At 49.4% G+C, this 23,671-nt stretch overlaps 1 protein-coding gene across 4 annotated transcripts; it reads right to left on the minus strand.

The window, feature by feature from the left end:
* Positions 1–830: 830 nt before the first annotated feature.
* On the minus strand, positions 831–21,595 carry GNLY (granulysin). 4 transcript variants are annotated; one of them, XM_059407742.1, is made up of 7 exons: positions 21,506–21,595; positions 5,153–5,276; positions 4,441–4,632; positions 3,739–3,842; positions 3,193–3,276; positions 1,908–2,076; positions 831–991 (listed from the first exon to the last, which is right to left on the minus strand). In XM_059407742.1, the coding sequence occupies exons 3-7, from the start codon at positions 4,490–4,492 to the stop codon at positions 909–911; spliced, it is 492 nt and encodes a 163-aa protein (XP_059263725.1). In that variant the 5' UTR covers positions 4,493–4,632; positions 5,153–5,276; positions 21,506–21,595; the 3' UTR covers positions 831–908. The 4 variants fall into 4 exon arrangements, with proteins under 4 accessions (XP_059263725.1, XP_059263723.1, XP_059263726.1 ...); XM_059407740.1 differs by lacking the exon at positions 21,506–21,595 and adding an exon at positions 13,181–13,437; XM_059407743.1 differs by lacking the exon at positions 5,153–5,276.
* Positions 21,596–23,671: the final 2,076 nt, after the last annotated feature.

Raw genomic sequence — 23,671 nt, forward strand, 5'->3', positions numbered from 1 at the left:
TAGTCAGCAACGTGTCCTGACTAATCAGTGTAGCCCATGCCCTTGGAACAGAGGGATGGGTTCCAAATGGGTGCTAGGCCCATTCTGGCCAGTGAGAACAGAGATGTCTGAAAAAGACCCTGCCATTCTCTTCCAAGGGAGCTTCTGAAAGACAGGATAGCAAAGAACTCTCCTTCCCTCTTCATGACATGGTCTATAAGGTCAAGTTTGGACCTGATGTGCCCATGGCTGCTGCCCAGAAGGAAGCTAGTCTGAGAGCAATCTCAGTACACAGCGGTGGGAGGTACTGAGAGAATGGCCGACTCACAGGACCGGAGCTCTGGTGACCCCACAAATTTCTGGATCATTTTGTGCCTGAAGCTATCCATGGACTGTTTAATGATTTCACCCAATAAATTGCTTTATGCATTTAAGCCAGAATGAGCTAAGGTTTCTGTTGCTCGCAAGCAAAAGAATCCTAAACAATATACCCCCCCAAACAGAAAAAAAAGGGGCTCCCTGCAAAGAAAAGCAAAGAACAGGTTTCTGTTCCTGATGACCAAAAGCCCTCTCAGCTACAAGCCTACTGCTCTCCCCTGCTAGTCTGAGAGCTTCTGGGGGTATATTCACGGGGTACCCCAGCTGTTAGAGGAGTGTGTGTCTCTAGTGAGGCTTCATACATATTTCAAGGTCGCTAACCCTGTCTGGTTCACCGCAAAATCCCTAGCCTCTAGAACGGAGCGGGACACATAGAGTAAACATGGACTGAATGAGTGTCTGGGTCCCCCAGACATGCCTCCCAGGCCCTCCCCTCATACCCACCAAAGGAACGGAAGCTGTGGCTACAAGTTTGCATGACATTTTATTTTCTGCCAGGGGAGGGCGCTACAAAGAGTTCAGTGAGGGAAACTGGAAGGTCTGTCCAGGATTTAGGAAGGCAGGAGCTGGTGATGGTTGTTGAAGATTCTGTGCTTCTCCCGAAAGTCAGGTAAGGCCCCAGAGGCTCCAAGACCTGAAGTGGTGAGAGAAGCCCGCTGTGCGCAGGTGTGTGGGGTCTCCGGGGGAAATGGGGACCCAGAGCCGCCTGCCCCTTCTGAACACGCCCAGAGTTACGTCCTGAAACCCAGTTAGGAGCCTGAGCAGGCTGTGGGGTTTTGGAAATAAAAACCACAAGCTCCATGAAGGGGAATGGTGGGGAGCTCACTGTACAGGGTGACCCCAGATCTGCAAGTCCAAAGCCTCAGTCAAGGCTAAACGAGCTGCCAGAGCCACTCAGGGGCCCTTCCCTGCCCCACGTCCCCCTGGTGTGATGCATGGACACAGCCTGAGCAGCCCTGGAGGAAGGGACTGCAGGGCCATCCGTGCCAGCAGGGTTCCTGAGCCCAGCGCTTAGGCCCCCCAGGGTGCTGGGCAAAGTTGGTGCCTGGTTCCCATCCCCCGAGACCGGTGCTGGGTGGGGGAGGGGAGATCAACCAGGGCTCTGATGTCTAGCAGTATCCCGATCTGAGACCACTTCCCTGGCATCAACCTCCTTATGCATAATCATCTCGTTCAATCCTTATTTGAAATTGGAAATAGGGGTTGTTATGAACACTGGGTATTACAATAAGACTAATAAATCACAGACCTGTACCCTGAAACAAATAATACATTATATGTGAATTAATTGAATTTAAATTTAAAAAAGGAAAAACAATTCAAAAAAAAAGAAGAAAAAGAAGAAGAAAAGAAAAGAAATAGAGATTATTATCCCCTTCACAGGTAAGGACACTCAGGCTCACTGAGGTGAAGCCACTTGCTCAGGTGCCTGGTTGACCATGGACGGAGACCTGCTATCACCCCAGGATTGCCTGTGAGAAAAGCAGCACTCGCGGGGTCGTGACCCGGGCCCTCCAGCCAGGAGTCCCTGCTGTCCCCTCCACACTCACCTATTTCTGGTCTGCACATCCTGATTTTCACACAGATTTTCTCGGGGGAATTATCATTCTCGAGACCCTGGGTGATGGCACTAAGGTATTTAGTGACTGTTTTGTCACATACACGCCTGGGTATGTATATCTTCCGGCATACCGCGGACACAGCCCATCTGATGGCTTCCTGCAGTAACAGCACCACAGAAAGACAGAGGAGTCAGGGGAGCTCTGCCCGGGTCAGCCCCTTGCGGGCCCCCAGCAGCTTGAGGCCCTGGGCCCCGCTGACCGTGGCATGCCGGGAGTGGGACGGTGCCAGGTGGCCATGGAAGCAGGGGCTGGAGCGATTGACCCTCGTGCCCAGGCTCCAGCCCAAGCCTGGCCCGCACCGGCTGTTGAGAGGACAGTTGGCCCTGTCGTGTCTCAGTGCCCTGCACATCATCACCCCAGCCCTTGGCCCTCTGTGTGGGGAATGGCGCCCTCGGCTGCTAGACCCACATGGAAGGTTCTGCTGCCAAGCTGCCTGGGTCCCAGGCCTGGGGCTCATGCTCAGGGCTGAGGCAGGAAGGTTAGGAGAAGAGAGAGCGTGGAGCCTTGGCACGTTCGATATTGAAGTATGTTCTGCTACCATCAACTACCATTGACATATGTTCTGCTACCAGAGGGGAAGGATAAAGCTGAAAACCCAGGGCTAAGGGAGGGCCAGGCAGCACCAAGAGGCTGAGCCGAATCAGGGAGCAAAGGGAGGGCGGGAGGGTGAAACAAGACTTCTTGGTACGATCAGCCCTGACTGAGCACCTGACAGGGAGCCAAGCATGTCCCACCCCACCAGCTCCTTTAAAAGGCTTAGGCCACTTGCAAGATGGGGATTATTGTCCATCTCATTCTTCAGGTAGGAAACCGAGGCTCAGAAAGCCTGAGGGCTGGGCCTAGCCAGGCAGCCAGGGAATGGCAGAGCTGGGGTTGATCTGTCCTGATCCAGGCCCCCCTGGAACCAGCCTCAGAAAGCTCCTCCATGGACACATGCAGTGGGGGCTACGGGGGAAAGTTCCTGCTTTCTCTGGGGACAAGTTTCCTTTAACAGGGGAATGGAAACCACGCGCACTCTGCTTCCTACACTTATGCGCCCAGAGCTGTGCCATTTCAGGGGATTCTCTGAAGTCAGTTCCCAGACACAGGAGGGGAGCCCACAGATTCCCCGCTGACAAGCTCTGGCCCTCCCTCAGCGCTGCCCCCACCCCTTGAATCCCCACTCATGCCCTTGACCCCCCTGCAGATGGCTCCCCAAATCGCAAGACCTCACCTGTGTGTGATTGTGTCTCAGGACTTTTCTCAGCCACTTGATTATAGCCATACAAGTCTTACAGGGGGTGATTATCTGGTCACCCTGTCAGAAAACGATACCCCTTGAGGTGATCTCTCAGACACCCTTGTCAGGGCCCCAGGATGAGGCTCTGGGGTGCCTCCTAAGCCAGCAGGATCGTCTATGTTCTTTCTGTCCTTTAGGGCCTGAAGCGGGCTGGTAGGCCCTGCCCTTGTTCCCGCTAGTCTTCCTGGGACTGACACCCCAGACCCTGCCCGCCCCCCCATAGCACCTTAGCCAGCTCAGCACCTCCCCCTCTTCTAGTGTCTGGTCAGACCCTGGAGGACACCATCATGGCCCCCCCACCCAGGCAGGGGTGTGCACAAAATCAGCATCTTCAGCCCACAGTCCCCCCCCCACCCCCTGCAGAGAGGTGCTGCCCCGCCTGGCACTCCCAGGGAGGAGACAATGGCAAAGAGGTGACGGGGGGGGGGGGGGGGGGGGGGGTGGGTGCTCTGGGAGCTGAGCAGGGAGCCAGCTGCCAACCTGGGGGTCCTCCTTGGCCAGGATCTCAAAGAACTGCTCCTCCTCATACATGTCAGCCATGGACAGGTCATTGTCCTCACGGGTCAGACCAGAAAAGGTCAGACCTGCAGAAGAAACAACATCAGCATCTCTCCATAGGTGGAAGGGGAGGGAAAGTCAGATCTCCTGGCTGCCAGGGAGCGCAGGAGGTGGCAGAAGCACAGGACAGGGGTGGGGCTTTATGAGGAGTCCAAGAATGCTGTCCTCAAATTCTGCCCTGGGGCTGCTCTGACCCAGTCTCTGTGCCAAAGCCATGCTCTCTAGTTCTTTCTGGAAAACAGGAGGAAAAGACTATACCTTCCCTACCATCATCCATGAACCCCTCTTCTGTCTCTGTCTCTGTCTCTGTCTGTCTCTGTTTTTGTCTCTGTTCTCTCTCTCCCTCTTAAAAGTGCATGCACACTGGCGATTCACAGACCTGTACCCCTGGGGCTAATAATACATTATATGTTTATTAAAAAAATTTTTTTAAAAGTACACACACAAAAACACACACACAGAGATCTGACCTAAAGGAAACTTCCCTCATCTCCTCTCCGAGGTCTTTCTTCTTCTCTTGCCTTCCCCAAAGAATTCAAATCAGGTGGCCTGGCCTAGCCACTCCAGAACTGTCCCTACCCTCAGCTAAGGAGGCGCTGCAAGTGGAATGGGGAATGTCCTTACCTGGGGTGGCCAGGAGCACCGACGCGAGGAGCAGGAGGGCCCAGAAGGTCATGGTGGGGCAGTTGCTGACACAGCCTCCACACCCCCTTTATGCAGACTGGCCACCTCACAACGTGACCTTGACGGGTCCTGCTTCTCATGTAAGCCACCTCTCCAGGTCACTTGGTTTACCGCAAACACAGATACCAACTTCTGCAGAAGAGGGGGAGGATGGGTTCTTCTGAGGTTACACACTATCTTCCACCTCCCTCCACACACACTGCTAGAACTTTCTGAGCTGAGTTGGGGGTTGGCTGGAGGGCAGCAGCTGCCATGATGCCCCAACCCTGCCTGGGATGAGCTAATGGAAGAGAAATCCCTGCACCTGAGGGATCAAATGGGGCCCTTGGCCATGGAGCATCCCACTCCTCCCCCTCTCTTCCCCCTCCTTTTGGGGGCTCCCTCCACCAGCCGCCTCCCATATTCCTGCTCTCCCCCACCACAGCAGCCCACCGAGAGCTACCAGATTCTGCTGGATTAAGAGACAGGTCCCTCTGTGTAGATGCTGACGGCTCCTCCCAGCCCAACTTCCTTGGGGTGGTGAACCCCAAGCATGAGGACTGCAGAATCCCTGGTCCCCAACTCCTCACCAGCCTTCTGGCCATCACCATGGAGGCAGGCTTTTCCCTCAGAGCCCAACCTATCAGTGACATGGTCCACAGGGAGAGACAACCTGTAGGAAGAAAGTGAGCCCCGGCCAGGGATCTAGTCCCAGCTCCCCGGGGCTCTGAGTCCTCGTCTGCGCATGAACGTCACTGGCCTTCCCCTGCAATAGACATAGGCTGCCCAGTCAGCATCTAGGACCAGATAAACCACAAATAATTATTTCACATATATGATTCCAAACATGGCATGGAATTTACTCGTTCTGTGTGCCCTGTTCACCTGACACTCACATGACCCAGGGTGTCCCATCTTTTGTCCAGCACCCTTCACCCTCCTCCTTCACGGCTCTGAGGAAGAGACTGGGTGCAGAGAGCAGGGGCCCTGACCTCAGCCACACGGACTGCTGGTGGCACTGCCAGGGCTGGAACTCCCTTCCCACCCCCTTTGAGGTTTTGAGGTCTTTCACCCCAGCTGCTGAGACGGCAGAGCCGCCCAGCCGGGACCAGCTGGCAGGGTCCCCTCAGCACCTCCCAGCCCTCCAGCCCCCCTCAGCATTCGCTTTCACGACCCCACTCCCTCCCACTGCCTGGGAATCCCTTCATGGGCTGAGGAGCATGGGTCAGCCTAAATTCTCTAAATTCTTGTATCTTCCCTGAGCTCATTCAGAGCCTGCTCCCCTCTGCGGAGAAGGAAAGCGGGTGGAGCTCTAGGCCAGCAGGCCCCGGACAAAGCTGGGGGAACCTAAGCAACATTCCCCGTCTCTTGGAGTCTCAGTTCCCTTATCTGTGAAATGGGCATAATGTCACCTGAGCATAGGGCTCCCATGTGGCCTGTCTTTGTACATGAGGAAGCTTTTCAGCCTGCACTGTGCTGGCCGAGGTGGGCTAATGTCCTGGGTGGTTTCTGTGAGCGCTGCTCCTGTGGGAGGGTACTGGGAGGGGGTTCCTGTCCTCAGGGGGAAAATGCCCTGCTGGGAAGGTGCCACAGGTGTTGTCCCCACGGGACTCCTCCGTAGCCTTGACATGCCAGCATTGCTGGTGGGTCCCCAGCTTCTCAGTCTCTCCTAACATCATTGGCCACAAAACCTTCTGGTCCAGGAGCTATTATGGGATCGAAGGACACTAGCTGACCTGGTACCCATCTCAGGATGTGTCTTCAGGAGCACTGCCGGCCTAGCAGCCACTACAGCGTGAGGGGCAGCTGTCCTGGAGACTCAAAACAGAAGGACGGACAGCCAGGCCCCTCCCCAGATGGTCAGACTGAGATACTTCTTATTCTCACTTCCTTTCCTGCTTCAAGGTGGGCGGTGCAGAGAGTGGGCTAAGCAGGTTCACTACACCCCAGGGTGGGCCAGATTGAGCCAAGAAACATGGGGGCCCCCAAGTCTTTTCTGGCTCTTCTCCCCAGCCCAAGGAGGGCAGACACACCCACACACTCACTACACATACGCTCACTCACATCACACTCACAATGACTCACACTCACACACTCTGCAAAGTACTCACACACCAAGTGTCAGACCACACACTCATACACATTGCACATGTGCACGCGCGCACACACACACACACACACACACACACACACACCCATCTTTATTCCTGTCCATTGTGGATGCCACCAATGCCAGACTGAGGAGCACGGAATTTCAGCATTTTAAGTATTTTCATCTCCTATTTCTATTTTTTATTAAAAAATATTTTAGGGGCGCCTGGGTGGCTCAGTCGGTTAAGCATCTGCCTTCAGCTCAGGTCATGATCTCAGGGTCATGGGATCGAGCCTCACATCGCGCTCCCTGCTTAGCAGGGAGCCTGCTTCTCACTCTCCCTCTGCCTGCTGCTCTGCCTACTTGTGCTCTCTTTCCACCTCTCTCAAATAAATAAAGTCTTAAAAAATTAAAAAGATATGTTTTAATCAGATAAGAAAGTTCAAATGCAACTGCCTACAAGTTAATCGCGCAAATACAGTAAGCCTGTTGAAGATATACAGGACCATCCACTTACACTTTTAAATGAATATATTTCAAAGTAAGTATATGTTTATGTGTAATTATATACCATAAAAAACTATCTTTAAACACCTTTTTTAACTCAACAAAATATGAACCTCCTTCCAGGTCCATCTATGCAGATTTCCTTCATCATTTCCACTGGTGGCTTAATGTTCTACTTTAGGGATGAGCTATAACTTGATTCTGGGGTTCATGTGTCCACCTTTTCACAGGCACAGCAGAAGCTGGGAAAGCCCTGTGATGTCTCCTGCAATGTGAGTAAGAGAAATGTCGTCTTCAGATAGAGTGCCTCATGACCTCAAGATGGCTGCTGTAGGGGTGCCTGGGTGGCTGAGTCGGTTAAAGCCTCTGCCTTCAGCTCAAGTCATGATCCCAGGATCCTGGGATAGAGCCCTGCATTGGGCTCTCTGCTCAGCAGGGAGCCTGTTTCCTCCTCTCTCTCTGCCTGCTTCTCTGCCTACTTGTGATCTCTGTCTGTCAAATAAATAAATAAAATCTTTAAAAAAAAAAATGGCTACTGTAGCTCATCCAGAGCTCAGGGCCTCATCCCAGGTAGAAAAATGGGAAGAGTGAAGCAGGAAGAGGTGACTGCTATTTAAGGAGAGCAAATCTTTCCCAGAAACCTTCTGCTTCCATCTCATGTATAGATCTCAGTCACACCCCCCAGCTGCCAAGGGCTATAAGGAAGAAAGCTGTCTGCTGGAATTTTGTTGTCACTTTGGACAAAATTGGGCTTCTGCCAGGAAGGACAAGAATGGGAATCAGGTAGGTTAAAGCAGTATGGGGTACAGGAGGACTTCTTGCTGAAAGGCCTTTGGAAGGAAGACTGATAGGACTTGGTATCTAATTGGACACAGAAAACTGAGGAGAGAGGAGGCCAAAGCTTTACCATATTTTGAGCCTGGGAAGCTGAAGGACTGGTTGCGAAGAAGGAAAAGTAAGAGAAGGAGCTTGTCTGTGACAAGTCACGTTGAGGTGTTGCGGTGTGTGCCACTAGACGTGGACCGTTCCAGGGCAGGGTTGCCTCCGCTGAATCCGGGCTTGGCTCTCGCCAAAGTTTGGATTTTCCCCCATCCCCCATCCCACGATGCCCCTCTACCTAGGTGTCCAGAAAGGAGCTGCCACCCCTCTCCCAGCCCACCCCAGCATTGACTCCCCCAGCTTCCCCCGCTCTCTATGCTCTAACCCCATGGAAAGACTTTGGTCTAATGTGCAAAGACCACATTAATGAAGCGGAAGAGCCTCTGGAGGGTGACTCATGTTTGTTGTGGTTCTGTGGTAAGGCCAGATATTCCAGTAAGTTCTTGCCTGGGGAGTTGAGGGGAATAGCACAAGGTTCATGTCACGAGCCTCCACGCAGGTGTTTGGGGTCCCACTGAAGAGCACCTGGGCAGCTCCTACCTTCTTCCTGCTTGCAGGGTCTCACAGATGCAAGTCAAGCCCAGGCCCTCCAGGATTTCCTGGTGAGGCTTACTGCTTTGTGTATCTTCTTCAAGGAATCTTGGCTTTCTCCAAGGCCCTGAAGGTATCCTCTTGTTTTCTGCCAGGTTTTATGGTTTTAAATTTTGACATCTGGCCTATGATTCATCTCAAGTGAGCTTGGTTGAGTTTCCCCAGTTTCAGATCAATTTGTTGAAGATTTTCCTTTTTCCATTGAATTGCTTTAGCACAACATGGTTGGGGGGTTGTATGAAAGCAAACACCAAAGATTTGGGGAGGATGTGCAGCAACTGCTACTTCTGACATTGTTGGCAGGAGTAGAAAAGGGTCAATCACCCTGAAACTTGGAATGACGGCTTTTCGTGAAGTTAAGCCTCACCTGCCCTGTGACCCAGCAATGTCGCCATCTGCATTTTTACCCACACTAAATGAACACATTTACTGTACATACAAAGATTACACAAGAATGATCACACATATGTGACCCAGCAATTATACTGCTGGATATATACTCAAAAGAATGGAAAGCAGGGATTCAAAGAGATGTTTGCGTATCAATGTTCCTAACAGCATTATTAACAACAGACATAATTGGAAACAACCCATGTGTCTATCGACAGAAGAATGGAGTAAGGAAATGCAGTGTATACGTACAATGGATTATGCAGCCATAAAAGAAGCAAAGTTTGGACACATGCTATAACATGGATGAAACTAGAAAGCCTCATTTTAAGTGAAATAAGCCAGACACGAAAAGTTAAATATCATGTGATGCCACTTACATGACTATCTAGAATAGACAAATTCATAGGGATAGAAAGATTAGGGTTACCAGGGGTTGGGGGGAGGGGATATGAGGGAATTATTGCTTAATGATTACACAGTTTCTATTTGGGGTGATGAAAATTTTGGGGAATATATAGTGGTAATGGTTGTACAATATTTTAAGTGTGATCAACACCAATGAATTGTACATTTAAAATGGTTTAAAATGGGGTACGTCTGGGTGACTCAGTCGGTTAAGCATCTGCCTTCAGTTCGGGTTGTGATCCTAGGGTCCTGGGATTGAGTCCCGCATGCGGCTCGTTGCTTAGTGGGGAGCCTGCTTCTCCCTCTGCCTGCCATTCCTCCTGCTTATGCTCTCCCTCTCTCTCTATGACAAATGAATAAATAAAATCTTTTTTTAAAACTTGAAAAATGGTTAAAATGGCTAATTTTGTTATATATATTTTACCACAATAAAAAATTTCAAAAAAGGAGTTTGTTCACAGAAACTTCCATGAAGCTAAAAACTGTAAGTGAACCAAATGCACATCAGCAGGCAAATGGATGAACAAATTAAGGTATAGCCATACAATATGTGCAAAAAACAATTTTATCTGAAACACTAGCATAATGACTACATTCTGTATGACCCCGTTTGTATAAAGTTCTAGAACAGGCAAATTCATCTATGGCACCGACAAGCAGAACAAATGAAGGAGGCGAGAGGAGGGGGCGGGCATCCTGGGGAACAGGGGCCCACTCCCTGGTGATGACAATGTTTATATGTTGTGGGTTGGAAATTGCCTGCAGGTGTGGGCACCTAGCTAATCTCCTCTAGCTTTACAGGTAGGACTTGTGCATTTCCCTCTATGGAAGCCATACCCAGTAGGATTATCTGACAAATCCTCCAGTTCTGAATAATCATGGCTCCTAATGAACATAATCAAATACTTCCCAAATGGATTATATCAGTTCACACCCCCACCAATACCAGTTCCCTGGGCTCTCACCAGCATTAAATATTATCAGCCTTTATCTTGCAAATGTAATGAGAGAAAATAGAAAGTATCTTTAATTTTCACTTACAGCTGCAAATTAAGTTTAATATCTTCCCATATGTTTGTTTACTATTAAATTTATTTTGGGGGAATTGTCTTTTTGTGTCCTTTACCCAATACCAGGCTCTACTATTTTTTTTTTCAGTATGTAGAAATTCCTTATGGAATAAATATATTAATGGCATGATATATTTGCTTCAAATATTTTGTCACTTCTTGGTTGACCTTCAAACTATGGTTTTTCTTATGTTTAGAAATTTTTTTCTTATGTTTAGAAAAAATTTTTAGAAAATTAAAAATTTTCTAAACATAAGTCAAACATGTGTCTCTCTTCATGAGGTCCTTTTTTCCATTTAGAAAGTTGTGGGGAGATGGGCACAATGGAAAAAGGGAGTGGGAGGTACAGGCTTCCAGTTACAGGATGAAAAAGTGACAGGAATAAAAGGAACAGCATAGGGAACATAGTCAGTGGTGTCACACTAGTGTTGGTAACAGATGGCAGCTGTACTTATAGGCAGCCTGGCATAAAATACAGACTTATCCAATCAAATTTTGTACACCTGAAACTAGTGTAACATTCTGTGTCAACTATACTCAAGAAAAATAAATAAATAAATAAATAAAACATTACACTTCAGATATTCTATATAGTGTAATAACTTATATATCAAAAGTATATATAAAGCATACCTTATATACTAAATATAGCCTAATGGCTTAAGATAATACTTATACCTCTGAAATTATTTCAGGAAACAAATACCATATATTGTAATTTTCATTTTAAATTTCATCAGAACAAAGAATTAATAGGAAAGTTTATGTCTTTACAGTCACTTTTCCAACCATGAGCACAGCATGACCTTCTGTTTTTCCAAGTCCTCTTTCGTATCACTCGGAAATGTTATAGGAAGAACTCTCAAGCACAGGCGCCAAGCTCAAGCAGTGTGGGGGCAGGGAGTGACCCCTGGACCAACCCCCAGCCTCTCCCAGGGGAGGCCACGGGGCAGAGCTGCCTTCCAAGGAAGGAGGAGCTGCTGGCTGAGACTCCTGCTCCTCCCACGAGGGGACCCTGCATCTGAGCTTACTCAAGGGACAGGTGCCTCTAACAAAACCAAGGCAGAGAAACAGAAGTGAGATCATTAAAGGCAGTAAAGAGGACATAAAAGCGGAAGATGGTTACCAGAAAGATGCAGCAGAGAAAGCAGAGGATGGAAAAGAGGGGGACACTGGCTTCAAGCATGAGGTGTCTCAGCCGGCCACCCCAAACTTCTCTGAATAGACTCTGCTGTTTCTGCCCAGAACTGTGCTGTTCAGCCCCGTGAACCCAACCAGATCCTCCTTGTTAACTGTCTGCTGTGCTTGACTCTACCTGGGAAAATCCAATATCCTCACACCCAGAATGAGAATAGAAATGCCTATCACAGCTTTATGGGACATGTCAACATGTCTCGAGCATTCATCCACTTTGCCCTTAGGTGACACTCACTGTGCCCTGTTTCCGGGATCTGGGATTTCCGGGCAGCAGCTTACTAAGCACCACACCTGCCTATTGACTCCAGTTATCTCCTTGCCCTCCGCTGTTTGCATCATCCGGCTGTCCCAGCGACTGGTGCACATTATTACCCCCTATTGCTCAAAAATCACCAAGTTCCCGCTTAGGTGTCAAACTTATTCTCTCTGCAGTAATCTTAATTTGGATTTCAGTCCTTGCTGATGCTTTGAGAGATGCGGCTCCTGATCAAAGCCTGAGGCACAGAACGTTGCTTCTTCCCATCCTCCTTTCTGTGTGAGCATTCAGGATTCCTGCCACCAGTTTCCGGGGTGATGATTCTCTTTCTGGCTTTTGTAAACTCTGGCCAGAAGTTAGGACCTTCATACAGACTGTTGGGGTAACTTCCTCTATGAATGAAACTATCCTGTGTTTTCCCTTTGCATCCAATCCAATTATAATGTGAGCTCCAGGAAACACTCCCGTCCAAATGGACTGCGGGCTCTCTGGCTACCTCATCACCATCTATACCACTTCCAGCGATCATCCTTTTACTTTTAGTTAAAGTCCACCCCCAGTGTGTTTTGGGAAGACCAACCCCTGGTTGTTACTTCCTCAACAATTTCCTCATTGCAACAGTGTTAAGACACATCAGAATACTTGCGGGTCCATTGGTTAACTTTAAATGCTGCTTTGTTCCACCTACAGTGCATGATCTTGAGGAAACTGAAAAGTCCGTATCAATAATAATTTGTGAATGGTTTCACAAATTAGTTTTAACCTTAACACTGATCAAAACTTACAACTACAATAAGAATCTATTTCAAAATTGGGAAAGAATGATGACTTGGGATATATAAAAAAACAAACTGAACTGAAGGTTCCATCCCTCCCCTAAATTTTATACTTTTTCGTAATGTATCCTTTGTGGCTACAATACTGTTTATTAAAATAGTGTTTTCTAATAAAATAATATAAAGTAAAATAGCGTTTTCTTTTACAAACAAAATAATTCCAGGAAAAGTGTTTAGACCTGGTTGGGAACACTGCATATTACCGGTGTTAATTTGATATTAACATATCAGTGAAATCAGTTAACATTTGGCCATACTGATGTTTGTGTCACCCAAAAACCTACTCCATGCCAGCTTTACGTAAATATGAGATTCGCTGTGAACTCAAAGACACAAACTTAAATAAGCACTTTTACCAAAAAAACAAAAACAAAAAACAAGAACTTTCAACTGCAGCTTATCACCTAAAATATGAGAGAGAAGAAAGCAAAACACAAAGACCTTCATGTGACTAATGTGGTTAGACTTCACTCACCCTTCATGTTTCCTCCTCCTAGCTGGAGAGGTTGAAAAGTTGCACTCACACTTCCCAGAATTCATTGCAACTTGGGTCTGAAGGAAATCAGGCTGTGGGGTTGGGAGGCTGACCCCAAGGTGATCTCTCTAGCCCTTCTCCCTGTTTTGGCTAGATAGCAAGGGCCTGGAAATGTGAGGTCTGGGGGCAGGAGGGTTTCCAGGGTCAAAAGACTTCTTAAGCTGGGTTTTCCAAACCCCACACGGGAGCTTTGCATGTGTGTCCTTGAACTCGGAGCTTCAGAGACAACCATGTGGGCAAGTTCTAATTGCTCTAGGACTATTCCTTGAGAACCAATCAGAACAAGCTCCTTCAGTCCTACTTGGAATTTTTGAGTACTTAGTTCCTTCTTTTAAGTCCCTTGCTCTTGAATTCCCTGAGGTTTCCTGTTTTCTGCAGTGAACGCTGACTGAGACAGTCTTCATGAGCCCTGTCTTCCTCCTGTAAAAGCCGGAAGTGGGGAGGTGGAGGGCATCTAATTCACTCAACCAAAGACCATTCTCTGTCCTTGCACTGTATCTTTGGGGTACATTTGGAGTCCAGTGAACACACACACGTGTGCACACGCATCCCTGTGCCTGCACAATTCGTTCTTTCTGTTAACCCGATGGCTGCAACTGCCAGGGCTGTGGTCAGCAAGATGTGGCTGTACCTCAGAAGAGTAGATGAGTGTTCAAGGTGACTCAGACTATTCTGGGAGGACAAATGTCCATCTTTCCCACCACTCCCCATATCCAACAGAAGTTGGGTCGATAATGCAGCCTCTCAGTGTCCCTTGTGAATTTCTCTCAGTTTTATTCCCAGAAGCCCCTGACCCATGGCGCATTATCTCCGAGGACCCCCCCCCTAAGCAGTAGGGTGAGAAACCACTTCTATTGCCCACGTCAGCCCATGGCTACAGTAATTTTCTCTTGTTGCTCTAGCAATGACCATAAACAGTGGCCTGACCCAACACCCATTCAGTGCGTGACAGCTCTGTAGGTCCAAAGTCTGGCTGGACTCCACCTGCTCCTCTGCTCTGGGTCTCATGAAGCCAAACAAAGGTGGTGGCTGCTCAAGCTCTTATCTGGGAAGACTCTACTTCCAAGGTCACTCAGGTTGTTGGCAGAATTCAGTGTCACGTGCTTGTAGGACTGGCTCCTTGGCTTACTGGCTGCCAGCTGAGGGTCATTCTCAGCTTTGAGAGGCTGCTGGCATTTCCTGGCTCATGACCCCCTCCATATTCAAAGCCAGCAATAGTGGATCAAGTCTCTCTTTGATTTGCATCTCTCTGAAGTCCCTCTGCCTCCTCTTCCTATGTCCCATTCCACACACCCATACTCATAACTATCCACAAGCCATCCTTCTTGTTCTTTCTTCTACTCTGCTTGGATCCCTACTTCACCTCCTATTTATGATTTAGATTTTGACTTCTATTTATGAATAGCAGGAGGACGTTCTTCAATTTGTTTTACTTACAAAAAAGCGTAAGGAAAACAAATATAATTGTCCCTTTGTGCCCCCCCAATTCCCTACTATTCCATAATTTCTCTCCTCAGGGAAAACTATTGTTAAAAATTTCTTTTTTATCTTTCTATACAAGCATAGTATATATGGATTGCTCCATTCCTAATCATGAAATGTAAAACATATTCAGGGATGTGCACAAAACAAAATGGACAGCTCAACCGGTCCCTATGAAGGAACCATCCGTGGAACCACCACCCAGACCAAGAACCCTGCCAGGACCCCAGAAGCCCCCTCTTACCTCCGCCTCTCCTCCCCTAAAGTACACTACCCCGACCTTAATGATACTCATGTCCTTGCTGGTCTCTCTAGTAATCATCTGAGCACGTGTTCTTAAACAGCATAGTCCCATTTCCTCTAGTAGTGAAGTGTATGTAAATGGAATGGTACATAAATCATTCTGTCGTGTCTGGTTTATTGTGATTAGCATTCACATGTGAGATTCATGCACGTTGTTGTGGGCAGGAGGCTTTGGCTCCTTTCTGTTGCTGGGTACTATGCCATTGTGGAAATATTCCAGAACTTACCCATTCTCCTGCTGATGGATATTTTGATTGGTATCCGTTTTTGACCTTCTGATACACACTAATTACCTTCCTTTTTTTACAGTTTTACTGAGGTATAGTTAAAGTACACTCACCTGCATGCATTTATAGTATACAATCTTGTCTGTTTTGACATGTCTACACCTATGAAACTATCATAGCAGTCAAGACAGTGAACATGTCCATCACCTCCTTTCATCTTTTTGGATAAATGAATGGACGGGTAGATGGATGGATGGATGGTAGATGGTGGATGGATGGTGGATGGATGGAGGTGGATGGATGGACAGATGATGGATGGATAGTTAGAGAAATGGATGGATAGATTGATAGCAGTTGGATGGATGGATGGATGGATGAAGTTGATCTGGAATGAAGAAGTGAAGGAAGGAGATCTGAATGACACATGGTTTGAATGCATAGATGGATGAATGCCTGGGAAGAGTCCCATATGGCACAGTTTCCTCTCACATTTGGATGCACTTCCCTGGATACCTTCTAAACTGCATGTTACAGGGGCACCTGGGTGGCTCAGTCATTAAGTGTCCGCCTTTAGCTCAGGTCATGATCCCGGGGTCCTGGGATTGAGCCCTGGATCGGGCTCCCTGCTCAGTGGGGAGACTGCTTCTTCCTCTCCCCCCCGCTGCTTGTGTTCCCTCTCTCACTCTCTGTCAAATAAATAAAATCTTTTTAAAAAGTAAACAGATGGAAATAAACTACATGTTATAGACACACTTCATGAATCAGTGGACTCTAAGGGACCATCCCAATGCCTGGGCAGCCTGCTGACCCGGGAAGCCTGACTGGTGGTTGAAAAAGGATAGGCACACCTCCTTTGTGTTTTGGACAGAAGCTACTGGATGCAGCACTCTGGCCAACCAGACAGATCAGGTGGGGAGGGCTGACTCACCAACCTCTCATTAGTTTTCCTGATCAAAGCTGAGGTTATACTCCTGACCACAGGCCAACACCATCTGAGTGACACCTCAGAGTGTGACTCTGAGGAGATCAGGAGTTTCTCACAGAGATAACAAACTTCATCAAAACCACCCTAGACCAGTTTCTCAACTTCCCAGGCCACAAGAGGAGCCTAGCTCCAGCCAGGCTTATGCTCTCAGAGGCTAATGCTTTTACATCACCTTTTCTCCCTTGTGTCCACCTTCTGCTCATAACTTCACAAACTTGTCATAATCTCCCATCCCAGACTCATCCCTACATGGGTCCTTGTGAGAAGCCCCAAAGCCACAGGCCACTTCCGTCTCTGGCTTCTAGGGTTGATGAGACCTTGGATCCAGAGACCTTTAAAATTAGGGCTTCTTGGGGCGCCTGGGTGGCTCAGTGGGTTAAAGCCTCTGCCTTCAGCTCAGGTCATGATCCCAGGGTCCTGGGATAGAGCCCCGCATCGGGCTCTCTGCTCAGCAGGGAGCCTGCTTCCTCCTCTCTCTCTGCCTGCCTCTCTGCCTACTTGTGATCTCTGTCTGTCAAATAAATAAATAAAATCTTTAAAAAAAAATTAGGGCTTCTTACACCCACTTTGAGCCCTGTCCTGCCCCCACTCCACCTCTCCCACCAGTTGCATCCCAGAATCACCCCCAATGAGTCCCACTTTCCTTGTGGCCTCACTTAGACATTGGCATTTGCCACTGGGTACCCTGATACCTGACCCTTGCCTCACCCACTGCCCTGCTACAGTGCCTTGACCTGAGCTTTTCAAGAAAGCCACCTGTTCCATAGAAATGGCAGCTGGCACCCTTCCAGTAAGAATCAGCTTCTCTTCCCTCTGCTGAAGCTGCCACCACCCTTGCCCTGTCCTGAGGCCATTCAATCAGCAAGGCCCCCTGGGCCTTCTCTCCTCCTCCAGCTGCTTCATCGGCTACTTCCCCAGACCCGCCTCCTTCCTCAAGATTCCAACCTCAGGCTCCACATTCTTCCACGCTACTTCACACAGGTTCCAGACATAGCCATCCTGGCACCCCTGGGACACCCCTGCTTCCACAAATGAGACCCAGACACCTCTGAAAGGCCTCTCAGGACTCTTCCCTCCTTACGCATGAGCAACTGGAGGCTGGGCCACAAAAGCAGAAAAGAACTTCACCAACCCGAGGGCAGAAGTTCCCTCCAAACCAATGGCAGCCACACCATACAGGTGCCATCTTGGGGACATTTAAAAGATTCACAATCCCATTTCTAAAAATGTGGTATCTCTAGACAATGGGACATGATTCCATTATTCCTTGAGAACGAGGAAATCCTGGCATATGCTATAGCACGGATGAACCTTGAGGACACACGATGCCCATGAACTCTTCCAGACACAAAGCAAAAAATACCGTGTGACTCCGCTCACAGGAGGCATGGAGAGGCATCACGGTCATAGAGACAGCACGTGCAAGGGTAGTTTCCTAGGGCTGGGACAGTAGGGAGTTATTTGGTTGTCATTTTTTTTTCTTTTTCTTTCTTTCTTTTTTTTTTTTTAATGAATAGAAGTTTTTATTTAAATGCTACTTAGCTAACACATATGGTGAAATTGATTTCAAGGGAGGTATTTATTTTTCTTGAATACAGGCTTCATTTTGCAAGACCAACAACCTGATTGCACAATAGCGTGATTGTACTTAATACCCCTGAACTATGCGTTTAGGAATGGTCACAATGGGAGACTCTCTTGGGTGCATTTTACAATTCAGAAATAAAGATACACAGTTAGAGGGAGAAGAAAGTCACCTCCTACCCCATAGGGGCAAAGGTCAACGGGACATCTTTGAAGGGCTATTGGCAAAGCTCAGTAAAGTGTGAAGATGCCGGCCTTCTAGCCAGTCTCCGATTCAGCCGAGCTGAAAACACTCCAACAAGCCCACAAACACACTTGTGAAGGGGAGTCTTTGAGACATTGTCCCTAATCCCCAATCCCTGAAAATAATCCATCCCTGGGGGAATGAGTACATAGGCTATGGCAGAGTTCATAAAATGAAACATTATGTGGGCAGGGAAGAGAGAGAAAGCTCCGTTCTCGAACTTTAAGATGTTCAAGATGAACGAACTGGGGAACCAGGCACAGGACATTCTTTTTAGGAAAAGAACAGCACCCGATTTCATTAGCATGCCAGTGCTGCAAACCAGATCACACCCTCACTGGCTGGAAACAACACCACATTAGGACCTCAGGGTTTCAGAGTCCAGAAGCCTGGGTGGGCTACAAGGCCAAAAATCAAGGTGTGGGCCAGCCTGGACTCTCCTCCAGAGGCTGAGCAGAAGCCACTCCCAAGTTAGCAGAGCCGCTCTGAAATTCGGGTCCCAGTGGGCTTTCCCCCTCTCGCTCACTTGCCCACTGCTCACGGGTATCCCGCAGTGGCCACGGCACACAGTTCTTGTGTTTCCTCCCGCTACCCATTCCCTCTTCCCTGCCCCTATCCTCCTGCTCCCCACTCCCCACCATCATGGCACAAACATGGGCTCAGGGTTGGGTCCACGCCCCAGTCTGACCAGTGAGATGCGAGCTATGTACTGTGGCTTCAGGGAAGAAAGGGGCCCTCTGACCATTGGTGGGACTACCAGAGGGGCACCCCTCCTGCCCCAACAGCCCGGGGTTGGGGGGAAGCTGAGACATCTGCAATGGCCACCACATTTCACTCCATGAGGGGAGAGACAGAGAGAGCTGCAGGACGACCCCGCAGAAAGCAGAGGACAGGCACAGAGAAGCCAGGTCTTGGGGACAGCATGGGAGCCTACAGACCAAGCTTTGCCTACAACCACTCGATCGATGTCTGGACTTTCCTTTCTGGTAGAAGTCATTTGAATCAATGTCACTCTTGTTTGTAACAAAAAAGTTCCCGATACACACATTTTTGAAAACAGAAATTCATTGATGAATGCAAAAGTCACAGAAATGGTCCCCCGAAGTCAAACTTTCTCCTGCTAACGTTAAGAAAGCCTGAATGTTGACTTTAGTTCATCCTCTGCCCCGGTATTTCTACGTCCTGGATATGATACAATGGGCTGTGCGGGGAGAGCTACAGCGCCCTGAGTGGGGTTAATCCGGCAGCACCACTCCAGTCAGGAAATAGGGTTGCGCAGCCACCAGACACTGCGCCGACAGGGTGGCTTGAAAGCCACACACAGGAATCAAACTGATGCCTGACCCTGGGGCCCACAGAGTTGGGGAGAGAGACATCCACCCCTGTAACAGCACCCAGTGGGAGGGAAGCCCCCGGAGGGCCAGGGTGTTAGCAAGTTGTTTCACTGTATCTGCAGGGAACACAAGCTTAGACGTGAGCTTAAAAACGGAGTCAGTGTGGGGCGCCTGGGTGACTTAGTCATTAAGCAATCGACTCTTGGTTTGGGCTCAGGTCAGGATCCCAAGGTTCTTGAAATCGAGCTTTGCTTCAGTCTCTGTGCTCAACGGGAAGTCTGCTTAGGGATTCTCTCCCTCTCCTTCTCCCCTTCCCCAAATAAATAAATAAATAAGTTTGTTTGTTTGTTTGTTCTTAATGGAGTCATTGCCAAAGTAAAAACTGGAACTTGTAGGGTCCCTCCCTTCCAGCCATGGCAAGAATCCCATCTCCTACTGTTTCCTCCGTTCCCAAGCATTTCTGGGCATCGCAGGGACCATCCTGGCATCGATATTCCAGGAAATTCCTGTTTCTGCTTTTCTTGGGGCTATGCTCTACCTTACTGTCTTACATTTTAGCCTCTCCCAAAGGTGTTAGTGGGACATGTCTCTACTCTCTCCTCTCCTAGAACCCAGGCCTTAGTTGAGGGGGCAGGGCTGGGCTGGAGAGTGACTGATGCCATGAGAAGCTCAGGTCCCTGCCTCTCTTCAGGTGTCTGAGACTTTGTCAGAGGGATAAGTCTGGCCGGCTGACTCCCGTGTCCCTTAGGGAGAGGGTTCTCCCGAGAGGCTCCCCCAGTCCCCCCTGCTTCTGTTCATCCCAGGGCTACCATCCCAGGACACAGGCAGAACACACTGTGTGTGGACCCCAGAAGGGGCCACTTTGAGGCTCCAGCTGTGGCCTCCAAGCCAGAGTTCATGCAAGTCTACCAGCACTGACAGATGTCACAAAGGACAGAGGGCCCCGGGGGGCAAGAGGAAGGGAGATGGATTCCAGTGGGGGCAAACTGGGAGACGTCCTTGGAGGAGATGGAATTTAATCTGCATGGAAAGAATGGAAAGAATCCCTTGACTTTCTTTGTCCCTTGCTTCCTCCCTAGGTCTCTCTTCCCTTCCTTCTGTCTTTGGTTAAGATGATGTGGGCTGCACACAAGAAAATACCTGACTAGAAATTGTATAAGCAGAACAGAAAAGGCTCAGGAATAGTAAACTGGCAGCTAAGCCAGGTCAGGGCTCTGAACTCCTTCTCCGTGTGTCTCGTGTTTTTCCCTTCTGGGACAGAAGGGCTGCTAATTCTCCAACATCACTTCATTGCATGGGAATGTCCAAAAGGAGATAAAGGCATCTGTCCCCATCGGTCTCTTAACCAGGGGGACACATTGCCAAGAAATACACCCACCCCTGCAGCCCCCAGCAGATTTCTGTGGGACCAGAACCTGAACACATGCTTACTCCAAAGTAATTTCTGGCAAAGAGGACTGGCGTGGCCGACTCATGGAGCACCCATAGGGCTGGGGCAGAGAAACTCAGCTCTCCTAACACCCAGAAACTGTGTTCTTCCCACAGGCCTCTACCACTCTCAGACCCGCGGGTCACAGAAAACAAAACCACGCACAGCAACATTGACCGGCACCAGGCCTCCCTGTACCGGGCAGCTCTGAATTCAGATTTGCAAAGTATGGGCATAGGAGGAGCAGGAGAAATGGCATGGGCTGAATACGGTGGGCAACGGTAGTGCTTTGTTAGAGCTCCCTTACAGATTCCCGGACTGAGTGACTTAAAACAAAAGAAATGTGATTCCTCGGACTGGAAGCTAAAAGGTCAGCCGTTACCCCACACTGAGCTCTGATATTCTGAGTTCACTATTGGGAAAGGGGTGTCAGTTGTCTCCTCCATCAAACAGGATCAAAATAACCCCAATTGTCCCCATCCCAGGCCTCTGCAGGAGCCATTCCCTCTGCCTGGAGCACTTCCCAGTCCCACCCCCCATCTGACCAGCCCCACTCATAGGCTTCCTGAAATCTCTGCCCTGCTGTCCTGTGCCCCCCAGGGAGAGACAGAGACAGAGAGACAGGCCTCCCCTCCCCTCCTCACCCGGGGCCTGGGCGGTTCCCCTGCTCTACTCACTGGTCTGTGGCTCCCAAGGAACTTGAAGTCCACAAGGGCAGTGACCCCTGGGCTCCCCACCCAGACCATTAACCAGTACTGGGTCAAATGAATGCATCAGCAAGAGCTCTGGTATAAAGGCCAAGCTTCCCTGTCCTCCCTTCAAAAGAAGGAAATTCCTTCTTTTGAAAGAACTGAAGACAGAAGAAAGGGGCAGTGCTAGGAAGGGCTCCCAGGAGGCCTCCCACGCTGGCATTTGCGGGGCATTCCCTGGGTTTTACCCCCAGACCACAGAGCACAGTGGAATAAGTCAAGCCCAGAGCGGGGATGGCCATGGGCATGGGGATGGCCAGCGAGGACAGTCTTGGGCCCCTGGGGAGCAGCCCCAGGGGGAAGTCACAGAGACACCACCCAGAGCCACAGAGGAGTGACAAGGAAGTCAGTGGGTTCTTCACCTGCACCCCCCCAGAGATTTCCACATGCAACTTGTGACTGTACTTCCTCACCCCCGCCTCAGCCCCCAGTTCTCTTCACCCAGACTTTTGGCCTTTTCCACAGTGAGAGAAAGAAGTCGGCCAACTATCCTGCAGTAAAAAATGAATTCATTTACAAAAAAGGAAAGGAAGGAAGGAAGGAAAAGAGGGTGGGGGGGAAGGAAGGAAGGAGAGAAAGAGAGAAAGAAAACTTTGCTCTACCCCAGTTGGCTTCCTTGTCCTTCCGTCTGTCTTCCTCCTGCCCTCGGTATTTCAAAACTGCTGTAAAATACCCGCAAACAGAACTGACCGTTCTCACCGTCTGTATGTGTGTCACTCGGTGGTCCTAAGAACACCGATGACTCTTGGAAGAACCGTTTGGCACACGCTGCTCTTCCAGCAATCGTACCTTTTCGCAGTCCCGCCAGTAATGCCCTGGGGTTCCCATTCTCCGCATCCCCACCAACACTTGGCATTGCCTGCTATTTCATTATAGCCATCCTAGAGGGTGCGAAAGGTTTTCTCGGGCCCTTGGGTCTTCAGCAGCCCCGGGACCCTCTCTGCGCGCACCACCAGTTCGACTGGGCTTCATGCCTTCGCTTCTCTGCTGTCCCACCGCTCAGCTCTGATCTCCCAAGGCAGAACTGGTGCGGCTGGCTCCAGCAAGCCTGTGGATTGAACATTTGGGGGGCAGCTGGCTAGCCCTGGTCCAGCTGGCTCTGGCGGGAGTGGAGGGAGGTGGTCCACGGGTCTTCCAATTCCAGGAGTGTGGCAAGGCCACTTACTTTATTCTTTCCTGGTTTCTTCCTTTCCTCTTTCCCTCCCTCCTCTCTCTCTCCCTTTCTTTCTCTTTCTCTCTCTTTCTCCCTTTCTTTCTTCCTTTCTTTACGTCTTTTCTCTCTCTCTCTTTTTAAGATTTCATTTATTTGAGAGAGAGAGAGCAACTGTGGGGAGGGGTGGAGAGAGGAAGAGGAAGAAGCAGACTCCCTGCTCAGCGGGGAACCTGAGTAAGGGCTCCATGCCAGGACCCCACGACCATGATCTGAGCTGAACTCAGACACTTAACTGACTGAGCTGCCCAGGTGCCCCACGAGGCCACTTTCTTGCTGGGGGCGGGCAAGGACAGACTGGCGCAGAGGGGACCAAGGCCAGCTGCAGACACAGTTCTTCACAGACAGGAAGCATGAGTGGAAACAGCGTGGTCACCAGAGACTTGCCGCAGAAATGACCACTGTCCACACACGGGGCGGGGGGGCATCCTTATCAACAAACTCAAGTTCATGAGCTCCCAGACTTTGGGATGGCTAACAGCGCTAGGTTGGTTGGTTTTTTTTTTTTTTCCCAGAAAAACATCGACAGTGAGAAATAGATGGGCCAGGAAGACAGGGGACAGATCTGTGCAGGAAGACAGACAGACAGATCTGTCTCCTTATGTCCATGCCCATAAAAAAACCAAACTTGATGAGAGATTGTGCTGACAGTGGTGTTGGGACAAGGGGAACCAGAGACCCATTCCAGGGACCTTGAGGTGGGGCACCTCCTTCCCCTCCAGGGCCCGGGCTCACTACCATGGCTGGCTTTCTGTGTTTCTTTTATTTTATGCTCTTGGACAACAATTCTCAGCAGTGGGGAGAAGCCATAGGCCCACTATCCAGGAAACCTCACAAAACCCTTTGTTCTGCGCTCAATGGGCTGGATGTGAGACACTGCTTGT

Source organism: Mustela nigripes, chromosome 7 (genome assembly GCF_022355385.1).
Source record: "Mustela nigripes isolate SB6536 chromosome 7, MUSNIG.SB6536, whole genome shotgun sequence".
Taxonomy (NCBI): domain Eukaryota; kingdom Metazoa; phylum Chordata; class Mammalia; order Carnivora; family Mustelidae; genus Mustela; species Mustela nigripes.

Bases quoted from the DNA above. Each gene is read 5' to 3' on its own strand.
- GNLY (XM_059407743.1), bottom strand. From the start codon at position 4,492: ATGACCTTCTGGGCCCTCCTGCTCCTCGCGTCGGTGCTCCTGGCCACC. The intron at 3,843-4,440 runs GTAAGGACATTC...TTTCTTCTGCAG, and splicing joins GGTGCTCCTGGCCACCCCAG to GTCTGACCTTTTCTGGTCTG. The intron at 2,077-3,192 runs GTGAGGTCTTGC...CTGTTACTGCAG, and splicing joins TGAGACACAATCACACACAG to GAAGCCATCAGATGGGCTGT.